Source organism: Scyliorhinus torazame, chromosome 16 (genome assembly GCF_047496885.1).
Source record: "Scyliorhinus torazame isolate Kashiwa2021f chromosome 16, sScyTor2.1, whole genome shotgun sequence".
Taxonomy (NCBI): Eukaryota; Metazoa; Chordata; class Chondrichthyes; order Carcharhiniformes; family Scyliorhinidae; genus Scyliorhinus; species Scyliorhinus torazame.
In genome coordinates this window covers 89,084,483-89,099,376 of record NC_092722.1, presented here as the reverse complement: position 1 = coordinate 89,099,376, position 14,894 = coordinate 89,084,483, and the positions used below count along the sequence as shown (strand labels likewise).

The 14,894-nt window shown below is 35.4% G+C and overlaps 1 protein-coding gene across 4 annotated transcripts in view; it reads right to left on the bottom strand.

The window, feature by feature from the left end:
* Positions 1 to 8,016, bottom strand: part of LOC140392937 (C-type lectin domain family 4 member E-like) — a 107,180-nt gene extending 99,164 nt beyond the window's left edge. Inside the window, exons 1-3 of one of the 4 annotated variants that reach the window (XM_072478719.1) lie at positions 7,878 to 8,016; positions 4,367 to 4,742; positions 3,290 to 3,400 (exon numbers count right to left, since the gene is read on the bottom strand). In XM_072478719.1, the coding sequence (XP_072334820.1) occupies positions 3,290 to 3,400; positions 4,367 to 4,538 (283 nt within the window). In that variant the 5' untranslated portion in view covers positions 4,539 to 4,742; positions 7,878 to 8,016. Of the gene's footprint in view, positions 1 to 3,289; positions 3,401 to 4,366; positions 4,743 to 6,177; positions 6,478 to 7,877 lie in introns of those variants that run through there. The other 3 variants (XM_072478718.1, XM_072478720.1, XM_072478721.1) reach the window with 3 other exon arrangements.
* Positions 8,017 to 14,894: the final 6,878 nt, after the last annotated feature.

Genomic DNA, 14,894 nt, shown 5'->3' with positions numbered 1-14,894 from the left:
CAAGCCTCGAGCAGGATCCACCCAACATGCGACTTCCCCTCTACATGCCACCACCGGATGTCGGGTCAATGGGAATGTGGCCATCTAAAATGGCCGCCCACAAAGATCGATGGGAAATTTGGCCAAGCTTGAACACAGACAGGCTGCAGCCTGCAAATATACAAAGCTGCAGCTCAGACTTATGCAGAAACTAACACAGGAGAAAGGACGTTAAAAGGTCTTCCGTGAGAATCCGTGAGTAGAAACTGACAATAAGTGGTAAATTCAGCGGCGTCAGTTTCCTTATTTGGGAAAGGCCTACATGCCTCGGAAACTAATGGCCATGGCTGGGCGGGGCCCATTTCCAATTGGTCAGGATCAATCAGGGTGATCGAGACCCTATCGATCCATTGGACCTTCACCTGGGACTGCCCAAAAGGACGCAAAAGCTAGAAGAATAAAAGGTACTGCGCAGGCCACCACTTGCTCTCTCAACTACAGCTTTCGACAACCAACAACAACGGTGAGACCATCACCAGCCAAGAGGAGCACCATCCGCGACATCCACAGAGGGACCAGAACAGAGGACACAGACAGCCAGCTACAAGAACTCCAGCACTGCCAGACTACCAGATCTCAGGTAAGGTCATACCTGCTCTGTACTAGTGTCACCTGGAAGTTAAGTTAAGGTTGTTTTAAGTGTATTAGTTTATAGTGCAATGTGCATGAACGTGTGATTGATTAATTACCTTGTGTATGTTAATAAACTATTATTGTACTGAACAACTTGTGTGATCATTTGTTCACCGGATACTGGTTAAACACTCACTGTTTTTTAGATTAAAAAAAGGGCAACACGAATTAGGTGGAAAACTCTCCGGTGGTTGGGATCATACCTGGCACCAAGGAAGATGGTTGTGGTATTGTGGTCATCTCAGTTCCTGGACATCACTGCAGGAGTTCATCAGGGTAGTGTCCTAGGCCCAACATTCTTCAGCTGCTTCATCAATGACCTCCCTGATGTGACCATCAATTCAGGCGAAACCAAAAGTAGAAGTAAACTGTGGCTTTAATCAACTAGAACAGTGCCTGCCTGCGACTGGTCTGCTAGTGAGAGCCGCCGACAGGGCTACTGCTCTTTATACCTCCCCTCAAGGGGTGGAGCCAGGGACGGAGCCCACAAGGCACCAACACGATACATCACAGGTAATACCTTACAATGGTCCATAGGTGGAGCCCACATGGGCAACAGCGTGATACAGTTATACACATGGTGAATGGCTACTGCAAAACATTCACCACACTCCCTTCCATCATAAGGTCAGAAGTGGGGAAGTTTGCTGATGACGGCACAATGTTTAGCACCATTTGCGACTCCTCAGACACTGAATCAGCCTGTATTCAAATGCAGCAAGACCTGGAAAATATCCAGGTTTGGGCTGACAAGAACATTCGTATCACACAAGTGCCAGGCAATGACCATAGAATCCATACAATCATGGAATCCTGACAGTGCAGGAGGAGGCCATTCGGTCTATCGGGTATGCACCGACCCTCTGAAGGAGTACCCGACCTAGGCTCACTCCACCACCTAGCCTCCCAACCCACCTAACCTGCCCGCTGAGGGGCAATCTTTATCATGGCCAATCTACCTAATCTGCACATCTTTGGACTGTGGAAGAAAACCAGAGCACCCGGGGGGAACCCATGGAGACAGGGGAGAAAGTGCAAACTGCAAACAGTCACCCAAGGTTTGAATTGAACCCAGGTCTCTGCTGCTGTGAGGCATCAGTGCTAACCACTGTGCCACCGTGCCGACCATTTCCTACAGGAAAGAATCCAACCATCGGCCCGTGACATTCAGTGGCATTCTCATCACTGAACCCCCCATCCAGCCACACTATCAACATCCTGTGGTTTCCTTTGACCAGAAACTGAACTGGGACCAGCCAGTTTGAGAGAATCTAACCATCTCCCGCCTTGACATTCAATGGAAAAAACATCACTGAATCCCCCACTAACAACATCCTGGAGGTTACCATTGACCAGAAACTGAACTGGGACCAGCCATATAAATACTGTGGCTACCAGAGCAGGTCAGAGGCTGGGAATCCTGTGGAGAGTAAATCATCTCCTGACTCCCCAAAGCCCGTCAACCATCAACAGGGACACAAATCAGGAATGTGATGGGAAACCTTCCCACTTGCCTGGATGAGTGCGGCTCCCAACAACACTCGAAAAGCTCAACACCATCCAGGACAAAGCAGACCCGCTCGATCGACACGCTAACCACAAACATTCACTTCTTCCACCATCGGTACCCAGTAGAAGCTGTGTGTACCATCTTGCATTGCAGGAGCTCGCCAAGGTTCCTTAATCAGCACCTTCCAAACCCGCAATCACTACCATCTAGAAGGACAAGGGGCAGCAGACATCTGGGAACACCCACCACCTGGAGACCCCCCTCCAAGCTCCACAAACCATCCCAACTTGGAAATATATCAGTCGTTCTTTCACTGGCGCTGGGTCAGAATCCTGGAACACCTTCCCGAACAGCTCCGTGGGTGTACCTACACCACATGGGGACTGCAGGGTTGAAGATGGAGGATCATCCACCACCTTCTCGATGTGGAATTTGGGGTGGTGAACAAATGTTAGCCTAGCCAGCGACGCCCAAGTCCTGTGAACTGAACTTTTTTTTAAAATGCGTTGGAAACAATTCAAAGGCGGTTCACCAGACTCACACTAGGAATGGGCGGGTTATCAATTGATGTCTGGTGAATGTATAATTACTGATAATTCACCAGTGCACTGTGTTATGTTATTAACCCTGTGGGCTCTACCTATGGGCCATTGTGTGACTTCACCCACAGGGGATATGTTGGGGCATGTATGGGCTCCGCCCATGGATCCATCCCTTTACAGGAAGTATAAGAGCTGCTGACCTGCGGGGCCGCCTTCAGTGTTGTACCGGTCACAGGCAGGCTCAGTTCTAAGCTGATTAAAACCACGGTTTACTTCTCCACGTGTCTTCGAGTGAATTGGTGGTCGCATCATGATGAAAGAATGCAGAGGTTAGGTTTGTATCTGCTGGGGTTTAGAAGGGTAGGAGGCAACTTCACCGATCGATCTACGATCCTGAGGGGATCTTGATGGGGTGAATGTGGAGAGGACGTGTATTCTTGTGGGAGAATCTACTACTTGGAGAGGTCTTTGTTTAAAAATAAGGATGTCGCCCATTTAAGATGGAGATGAGGAGAAATTATTTTTAAAAAGTATTTTTAAGGGAGAGTCCGGATAAACTACTTACACGTTGTCGCGAAATACGCCACCAGACATATGAGAACCACACAAGCGAGTAAACCTGCGAGAGCCAAAGCCATGAACATAACCTTTGTCTTCCTGTCGTCGCCGGATGCCCCTTGAGTGTGAAAGAAAGAGAAGTAAAGAAGAATAACTGTGTGTCCCCACCATGTCGTGCCAACACTAACCATAGCCAGTGATGCCCAAAAACTGTGAAGTCGCGACGTAGGAGGCGCCACAACAAATTAGTGCACAGCAAGATTCCTCTCACAGTGACGAGGTAAGGACCATCCGTTTTTGCCGCTATGGTGGGGCTGAGACGGGAGCGTTCCCCCTCAGACAAACTGTCTCCACAGCCTCTCATTTCAAATGACAACCAGGAGGCTTTTCACCCCACTCGAGGTGGGTGACGGGGCCCTCAGGTTTCATGGGAAATGTCACCACGGACAGTGCAGTGTTCCCTCAGTACTGACCCTCCGAGGGTGCAACGCTTCCTCAGCACTGACCCTCAAACAGTGCATCACTCCCTCAGTACTGACCCCCAGACGGTGTGGTGCTCCCTCAGTACTGACCCTCCAACAGAGCGGTGCTCCCTCAGTACTGACCCTCAGACAGTGCATTACTCACTCAGTACTGAGCCTCTGACTGTGCGGTACTCCCTCAGGTCTGACCCTCCGATAGTGTGGTGCTCGCTCAGTACTGACCCTCCGAAAGTGCGGCGCTCCCTCAGTGCTGACCCTCCGAAAGTGCAGCGCTCCCTCAGTACTGACACTCTGAAAGTGCAGTGCTCCCTCAGTACTGCCCCTCCAACAGTGCGGTGCTACCTCAGTACTGACCCTCCGACTGTGCGGCGCTCCCTCGGTACTGACCCTCCGAAGGTGCAGCACCCCCAGTACTGACCCTCGGAAGTGCAGCGCTCACTCAGTACTGACCCTCCAACAATGCAGCCATCTCGCATTACAGACCCTCCGACAGTGCAGCAGTCCCTCAGTACCGCCCCTCTGACAGTGCGGCGCTCCGTCAGACTCATTGCATGGTGATGATAATGTGCCCAATCCTGGGCAATTTGTGCGCTCATACTCACTTTCGGCATCCTCATTTTCACGGTCGTCCAACACATCGTCTTCAATATTCATGATGAGGTCGGGCAAATCGTCTTCCTCATACTCAAGGGACTCAGTATCCCCACCTGTTGCTCGCTCATCATCTGCTTCTCTCCGCCCAGGTTGCCTAGGGGACCCCTTAGCCCCCCTCATTACCTCTTCACCCGCAACGGATCAGTCACGGAGAAATCAGAAAGGCAAGGTCAGGTCCACTCAGCTCCCCAGACAACTTTCACCTCGCTCTGTAATCTTCAGCCATGAAGCAATTTGAACTACCTGACCAACTGCAGGTACAAAGCCGATTTGATTCTTCGATTTGGAAAATGAAGAGTTTCTGTGAAGCTTTTAAGGATTGACCTGTCAATTTAACAGCAGGTGAGGAATGATAAACATTTTGGAATTGAATTCAACTTATCCACTGCTTTAAATTTGCATCCAACATTAAATATTAAATTCCTCAATAAGAATTTGAGAATTGATTCAATATTTAAATAGTTGATTTGTCTACATTTTAAAATCTGGATAATTACGATCAAAAGTACTTGTGTGATTAATTATTTATTAGTATGCTGATGTAAAATTATTGAGATTAACTGACAAGTGCCGATGAAGTTAATGAACTACGATAAAGTAATGAGATATAAAAATTATTGCTTTTTAAACAAAATTAAAAAGTAGCAATATGAATGATGGATTATTGCAAAAAAAACAATTAATTACTTAGTTTATTAATGATTAATAACTGACAGTAACAAATATTTAGAAGTGAAAAGATAAAGAAGTAATAAAATAAATATTAACTAGTATTTATATATAACATATTAACAAGTAATAAAATATTAAAGTATCAATGAGAATAGAACCTACAGTGCAGAAGGAGGCCACTCGGCCCATCGAGTCTGCACCGACCCATATAAGCCCTGTCCCCGTAACCCAATAACCCCTCCTAACCTTTTTGGTCATTAAGGGCAATTTATCATGGCCAATCCACCTAACCTGCACGTCTTTGGACTGTTGGAGGACACCGGAGGAAACCCACGCAGATAACGTGCAGACTCCGCACAGACAGTGACCCAGCTAGGAATCGAACCTGGGACCCTGGCGTTGTGAAGCCACAGTGCTAATCACTTGTGCTACCGTGCTGCTCCGTATCTTAGCCTTTGCCTCACTGGTGGCGAGGAGGTGGAGCTACTGGGTGTGAGGTCAGTTTCTCCACTCTGTGTCTCAGTATGGCTGGGAGATTTAATGGAGTTTCTAAGCCTAGAGAAGGTTAAATTTAGTTCAAGAGGAAATGATGAGGGTTTTCATAAAAAAATTTCATTGATATCTCACTTCAAGGAATTAACCTCAGGCAGCAGCTAAAATAGGAGGGGCATAGTAGTGAATTGATTCATTAATTTCAGGTTGACGAAAGGATTGTTTTTTTTAAAATTTAGATTACCCAATTATTTTTTTCCAATTAAGGGGCAATTTAGCGTCGCCAATCCACCTTCTCTGCACATTTTTGGGTTGTGGGGGCAAAACCCACGCAGACACGGGGAGAATGTGCAAACTCCACTCGGACAGTGACCCAGAGCCGGGATCGAACCTGGGACCTCAGCGCCATGAGGTAGCTGTGCTAACCACCAGGCCACCGTGCTGCCCACAAAAGGATTGTTAAGTGTTAATTAAATATGTATTAATGTATTTTATGTATAAGAACAATTTTGAATCATTATTAAAAAATGATCAATTATTGAGGATAATTAAAGCATGCATGAATGATAGCTAATTCGGATGAATTAATGCTTACATCTCTTGATTATAGATCATGCCACTCCCTCAGTACTGACCCTTAAAAAGCCGAGACTTAGATGATTAAGATGATTTGATACATGGAAAAATTAAGATCCATTAAAATTTAGATAAACTAATTATAGGGACAGGCTGATTAATGAATAATTATATAATTGATAGAAAGAGATTATTCATTCATCACCGGCTAAGATTAATTCAAAATTAGGTATATTGATGATTGATTATTGAGGTTCTTTAATATTCAAATTGATTAGTGACAGATTGAGAACAATTATTAATTGTATTATTAACAATAGATTATTGAGATCATTTAATATTTAAGGAGATTAATAATTTATTATGAAGACGAATTGATTAGGTGATATATTTATTTAATATTTAAACAAGTTATTGATTTAAGATGAATTGATCATTAACTATATTAATGCTAAATTATTAAATATTAAAACAGATTAGGGACAGATTAAGATTGATTCAAAATGAGATATAATCATGGTATATTTTAAATATTGAAAGATGAGTGATATAATTCAGTTGAATTGATGATTAGATATGTTAGTGATGGGTTATTGGGACTATTTAATATTTAAACATAGATAATTATGATTGATAATTAGATATATTAATGACATATTTCTTAAATAGTTAAAGATAGGTAATATATAATTAGGTTTAATTGATAATTAGACATTTTAATGATGGATTACTGAGATTATTTAATATTCAAAGGGTAGATAATGGATTATTAATGATGGTTTATTGATTATTTAATATTTGAAGAGATGATTAGAGTTAATTGATAGATAAAATAATGATGGATTATGGCGAAAACAGATAGTTTAGGATTATTGATAATTTTTAAACAAAGAATGAGGATCATTAACTATATATATTAATGATGTATGATTGAGATTATTGAATATATAAAGACAGAAAATGAAGATTAATTCATTAGATATATTAATGGATTGAGATTTTTTAATATTTAAGCAGATAATGAAGATGATTGATAAGTAGATACAGCAATGATGGATTATTGATATTGAAAGATAGACAATGGAGATTGTTAATTAGAAAAATTAATGGAGTGTGATAAATTCATACTTAAACATAGATAATTAAAATTATTTGATAATTAGATCTATTAATAATGGATTATTGAGATTATTTAATATTTAAACGGATAATGACGACAAATAATCCATTTGTCAATGTTCCCTGTTGATTATTCTTGTGTCTACTATGTGCGTACTGTGTTCGTTCCTCAGCCGCAGAAAAATACTTTTCACTGTACTTCGGTACATGTGACAATAAATCAAATCGATTGATGATATTTTTATGATTACGTATTGAGATTATTTAATGTAGATGAAGAATTGATAATTTGACATAATAAATTGAGATAATTTCCTATCCAGATTACTGCTAATTAATCTAATTGTTAATTATTATAATTGATGATTTCTGATTCTTAATATCTAATTTGAGATTTTCTGATTCCAGACACTATTTGAATTGAATTGTGTTAGTAATCTATTATTCTGGGTTAACCTATAGATATTAATGATCATTAAGGGGGTGGAGTGTTTTTTTTCCTGCTCATGGAGGGGAGGTCGATGCTGACGGGCAAGTTTGCTGATTTGGGGACTCCAGTTCTTCTACTAGGCCCCGCTTTGAAGCCTCGGACTCCCGTACCCTCACCGAGACGCCCACAGGAACGAGAATGACGAGTTCTGGCGCTCAGAATCAGCACTTCCGGCAAGGGACGGCGGCCATCTCGGGAATGGAAAAACTGTAACCAGAAATGGGTCGGAACATGAAACCCGGAAATAATTCACAGACAGGTCACCGTCGGATGGAACAGCGCGAGAAACACGTGATAGAGGCTTGATCGCCACAATGGAGCAGAATAGAGAACAAATCTATATTAATATATTTAATAATCACTGATACTCAATGGAGCAGAAGAGAATAAATCAATAATAATATATTTAATAATCACTGATACTCAATGGAGCAGAATAGGGAACAAATCAATAATAATATATTTAATAATCACTGATACTCAATGGAGCAGAATAGAGAAAAATTCAATATTAATACATTTAATAATCACTGATACTCAATGGAGCAGAATAGAGAATAAATCAATATTAATATATTTAATAATCACTGATAATGGAGCAGAATAGGGAACAAATCTATATTAATATATTTAATAATCACCGATACTCAATGGAGCAGAATAGAGAACAAATCTATATTAATATATTTAATAAAGACCGATACTCAATGGAGCAGAATAGGGAACAAATCTATATTAATATATTTAATAATCACTGATACTCAATGGAGCAGAATAGAGAACAAATCAATATTAATATATTTAATAATCACTGATAATGGAGCAGAATAGGGAACAAATCAATAATAATATATTTAATAATCACTGATACTCATTGGAGCAGAATAGAGAACAAATCTATATTAATATATTTAATAAACACCGGTACTCAATGGAGCAGAATAGAGAATAAATCAATATTAATATATTTAATAAAGACCGACATTCAATGGAGCAGAATAGGGAACAAATCAATATTAATATATTTAATAATCACCGATACTCAATGGAGCAGAATAGAGAATAAATTTATATTAATATATTTAATAAAGACCGATACTCAATGGAGCAGAATAGAGAACAAATCAATATTAATATATTTAATAAACACCGATACTCAATGGAGCAGAATAGAGAACAAATCAATATTAATATATTTAATAATCACCGATACTCAATGGAGCAGAATAGAGAACAAATCTATATTAATATATTTAATAATCACCGATACTCAATGGAGCAGAATAGAGAACAAATCAATATTAATATATTTAATAAACACCGATACTCAATGGAGCAGAATAGAGAACAAATCTATATTAATATATTTAATAAACACCGATACTCAATGGAGCAGAATAGAGAACAAATCTATATTAATATATTTAATAATCACCGATACTCAATGGAGCAGAATAGAGAACAAATCAATATTAATATATTTAATAATCACCGATACTCAATGGAGCAGAATAGAGAACAAATCTATATTAATATATTTAATAAAGAGCGATACTCAATGGAGCAGAATAGAGAACAAATCAATATTAATATATTTAATAATCACCGATACTCAATGGAGCAGAATAGGGAACAAATCAATATTAATGTATTTAATGAACACTGATACTCAATGGAACAGAATAGAGAACAAATCAATATTAATAAATTTGATAATCACCGATACTCAATGGAGTAGAATAGAGAACAAATCTATATTAATATATTTAATAAAGACCGATGCTCAATGGAGCAGAATAGGGAACAAATCTATATTAATATATTTAATAATCACCGGTACTCAATGGAGTAGAATAGAGAACAAATTAATATTAATATATTTAAAAAAGACCGATACTCAATGGAGCAGAATAGAGAACAAATCTATATTAATATATTTAATAAACACCGATACTCAATGGAGCAGAATAGAGAACAAATCTATATTAATATATTTAATAATCACCGATACTCAATGGAGCAGAATAGAGAACAAATCAATATTAATATATTTATTAATCACCGATACTCAATGGAGCAGAATAGAGAACAAATCTATATTATTATATTTAATAAAGACCGATACTCAATGGAGCAGAATAGGGAACAAATCTATATTAATATATTTAATAATCACTGATACTCAATGGAGCCGAATAGAGAACAAATATATATTAATATATTTAATAAAGACCGATAATGGAGCAGAATAGAGAACAAATCAATATTAATATATTTAATAATCACCGATACTCAATGGAGCAGAATAGAGAACAAATCAATATTAATATATTTAATAATCACCGATACTCAATGGAGCAGAATAGAGAACAAATCTATATTAATATATTTAATAAAGACCGATACTCAATGGAGCAGAATAGGGAACAAATCTATATTAATATATTTAATAATCACCGATACTCAATGGAGCAGAATAGGGAACAAATCTATATTAATATATTTAATAAAGACCGATACTCAATGGAGCAGAATAGAGAACAAATCAATATTAATATATTTAATAATCACCGATACTCAATGGAGCAGAATAGGGAACAAATCAATATTAATATATTTAATGAACACTGATACTCAATGGAGCAGAATAGAGAACAAATCAATATTAATAAATTTGATAATCACCGATACTCAATGGAGTAGAATAGAGAACAAATCTATATTAATATATTTAATAAAGACCGATGCTCAATGGAGCAGAATAGGGAACAAATCTATATTAATATATTTAATAATCACCGATACTCAATGGAGCAGAATAGAGAACAAATTAATATTAATATATTTAATAAAGACCGATACTCAATGGAGCAGAATAGAGAACACATCTATATTAATATATTTAATAAACACCGATACTCAATGGAGCAGAATAGAGAACAAATCTATATGAATATATTTAATAATCACCGATACTCAATGGAGCAGAATAGAGAACAAATCAATATTAATATATTTAATAATCACCGATACTCAATGGAGCAGAATAGAGAACAAATCTATATTATTATATTTAATAAAGACCGATACTCAATGGAGCAGAATAGGGAACAAATCTATATTAATATATTTAATAATCACCGATACTCAATGGAGCAGAATAGAGAACAAATCTATATTAATATATTTAATAAACACCGGTACTCAATGGAGCAGAAGAGAGAATAAATCAATATTAATATATTTAATAAAGACCGACACTCAATGGAGCAGAATAGGGAACAAATCTATATTAATACATTTAATAATCACTGATACTCAATGGAGCAGAATAGAGAACAAATCAATATTAATATATTTAATAAAGACCGATACTCAATGGAGCAGAATAGAGAACAAATCAATATTAATATATTTAATAATCACTGATACTCAATGGAGCAGAATAGGGAACAAATCAATAATAATATATTTAATAATCATTAATACTCAATGGAGCAGAATAGGGAACAAATCAATAATAATATATTTAATAATCACTGATACTCAATGGAGCAGAATAGAGAAAAATTCAATATTAATACATTTAATAATCACTGATACTCAATGGAGCAGAATAGAGAATAAATCAATATTAATATATTTAATAATCACTGATAATGGAGCAGAATAGGGAACAAATCTATATTAATATATTTAATAATCACCGATACTCAATGGAGCAGAATAGAGAACAAATCTATATTAATATATTTAATAAAGACCGATACTCAATGGAGCAGAATAGGGAACAAATCTATATTAATATATTTAATAATCACTGATACTCAATGGAGCAGAATAGAGAACAAATCAATATTAATATATTTAATAATCACTGATAATGGAGCAGAATAGGGAACAAATCAATAATAATATATTTAATAATCACCGATACTCATTGGAGCAGAATAGAGAACAAATCTATATTAATATATTTAATAAACACCGGTACTCAATGGAGCAGAATAGAGAATAAATCAATATTAATATATTTAATAAAGACCGACATTCAATGGAGGAGAATAGGGAACAAATCAATATTAATATATTTAATAATCACCGATACTCAATGGAGCAGAATAGAGAATAAATTTATATTAATATATTTAATAAAGACCGATACTCAATGGAGCAAATAGAGAACAAATCAATATTAATATATTTAATAAACACCGATACTCAATGGAGCAGAATAGAGAACAAATCAATATTAATATATTTAATAATCACCGATACTCAATGGAGCAGAATAGAGAACAAATCTATATTAATATATTTAATAATCACCGATACTCAATGGAGCAGAATAGAGAACAAATCAATATTAATATATTTAATAAACACCGATACTCAATTGAGCAGAATAGAGAACAAATCTATATTAATATATTTAATAAACACCGATACTCAATGGAGCAGAATAGAGAACAAATCTATATTAATATATTTAATAACCACCGATACTCAATGGAGCAGAATAGAGAACAAATCAATATTAATATATTTAATAATCACCGATACTCAATGGAGCAGAATAGAGAACAAATCTATATTAATATATTTAATAAAGACCGATACTCAATGGAGCAGAATAGAGAACAAATCAATATTAATATATTTAATAATCACCGATACTCAATGGAGCAGAATAGGGAACAAATCAATATTAATATATTTAATGAACACTGATACTCAATGGAACAGAATAGAGAACAAATCAATATTAATAAATTTGATAATCACCGATACTCAATGGAGTAGAATAGAGAACAAATCTATATTAATATATTTAATAAAGACCGATGCTCAATGGAGCAGAATAGAGAACAAATCAATATTAATATATTTAATAATCACCGATACTCAATGGAGCAGAATAGGGAACAAATCAATATTAATATATTTAATGAACACTGATACTCAATGGAACAGAATAGAGAACAAATCAATATTAATAAATTTGATAATCACCGATACTCAATGGAGTAGAATAGAGAACAAATCTATATTAATATATTTAATAAAGACCGATGCTCAATGGAGCAGAATAGAGAACAAATCAATATTAATATATTTAATAATCACCGATACTCAATGGAGCCGAATAGAGAACAAATCTATATTAATATATTTAATAAACACCGATACTCAATGGAGCAGAATAGAGAACAAATCTATATTAATATATTTAATAATCACCGATACTCAATGGAGCAGAATAGAGAACAAATCAATATTAATATATTTAATAATCACCGATACTCAATGGAGCAGAATAGAGAACAAATCTATATTAATATATTTAATAAAGACCGATACTCAATGGAGCAGAATAGAGAACAAATCAATATTAATATATTTAATAATCACCGATACTCAATGGAGCAGAATAGGGAACAAATCAATATTAATGTATTTAATGAACACTGATACTCAATGGAACAGAATAGAGAACAAATCAATATTAATAAATTTGATAATCACCGATACTCAATGGAGTAGAATAGAGAACAAATCTATATTAATATATTTAATAAAGACCGATGCTCAATGGAGCAGAATAGGGAACAAATCTATATTAATATATTTAATAATCACCGGTACTCAATGGAGTAGAATAGAGAACAAATTAATATTAATATATTTAAAAAAGACCGATACTCAATGGAGCAGAATAGAGAACAAATCTATATTAATATATTTAATAAACACCGATACTCAATGGAGCAGAATAGAGAACAAATCTATATTAATATATTTAATAATCACCGATACTCAATGGAGCAGAATAGAGAACAAATCAATATTAATATATTTATTAATCACCGATACTCAATGGAGCAGAATAGAGAACAAATCTATATTATTATATTTAATAAAGACCGATACTCAATGGAGCAGAATAGGGAACAAATCTATATTAATATATTTAATAATCACCGATACTCAATGGAGCCGAATAGAGAACAAATATATATTAATATATTTAATAAAGACCGATAATGGAGCAGAATAGAGAACAAATCAATATTAATATATTTAATAATCACCGATACTCAATGGAGCAGAATAGAGAACAAATCAATATTAATATATTTAATAATCACCGATACTCAATGGAGCAGAATAGAGAACAAATCTATATTAATATATTTAATAAAGACCGATACTCAATGGAGCAGAATAGGGAACAAATCTATATTAATATATTTAATAATCACCGATACTCAATGGAGCAGAATAGGGAACAAATCTATATTAATATATTTAATAAAGACCGATACTCAATGGAGCAGAATAGAGAACAAATCAATATTAATATATTTAATAATCACCGATACTCAATGGAGCAGAATAGGGAACAAATCAATATTAATATATTTAATGAACACTGATACTCAATGGAGCAGAATAGAGAACAAATCAATATTAATAAATTTGATAATCACCGATACTCAATGGAGTAGAATAGAGAACAAATCTATATTAATATATTTAATAAAGACCGATGCTCAATGGAGCAGAATAGGGAACAAATCTATATTAATATATTTAATAATCACCGATACTCAATGGAGCAGAATAGAGAACAAATTAATATTAATATATTTAATAAAGACCGATACTCAATGGAGCAGAATAGAGAACACATCTATATTAATATATTTAATAAACACCGATACTCAATGGAGCAGAATAGAGAACAAATCTATATGAATATATTTAATAATCACCGATACTCAATGGAGCAGAATAGAGAACAAATCAATATTAATATATTTAATAATCACCGATACTCAATGGAGCAGAATAGAGAACAAATCAATATTAATATATTTAATAATCACCGATACTCAATGGAGCAGAATAGAGAACAAATCTATATTAATATATTTAATAAAGACCGATACTCAATGGAGCAGAATAGAGAACAAATCAATATTAATATATTTAATAATCACCGATACTCAATGGAGCAGAATAGGGAACAAATCAATATTAATATATTTAATGAACACTGATACTCAATGGAACAGAATAGAGAACAAATCAATATTAATAAATTTGATAATCACCGATACTCA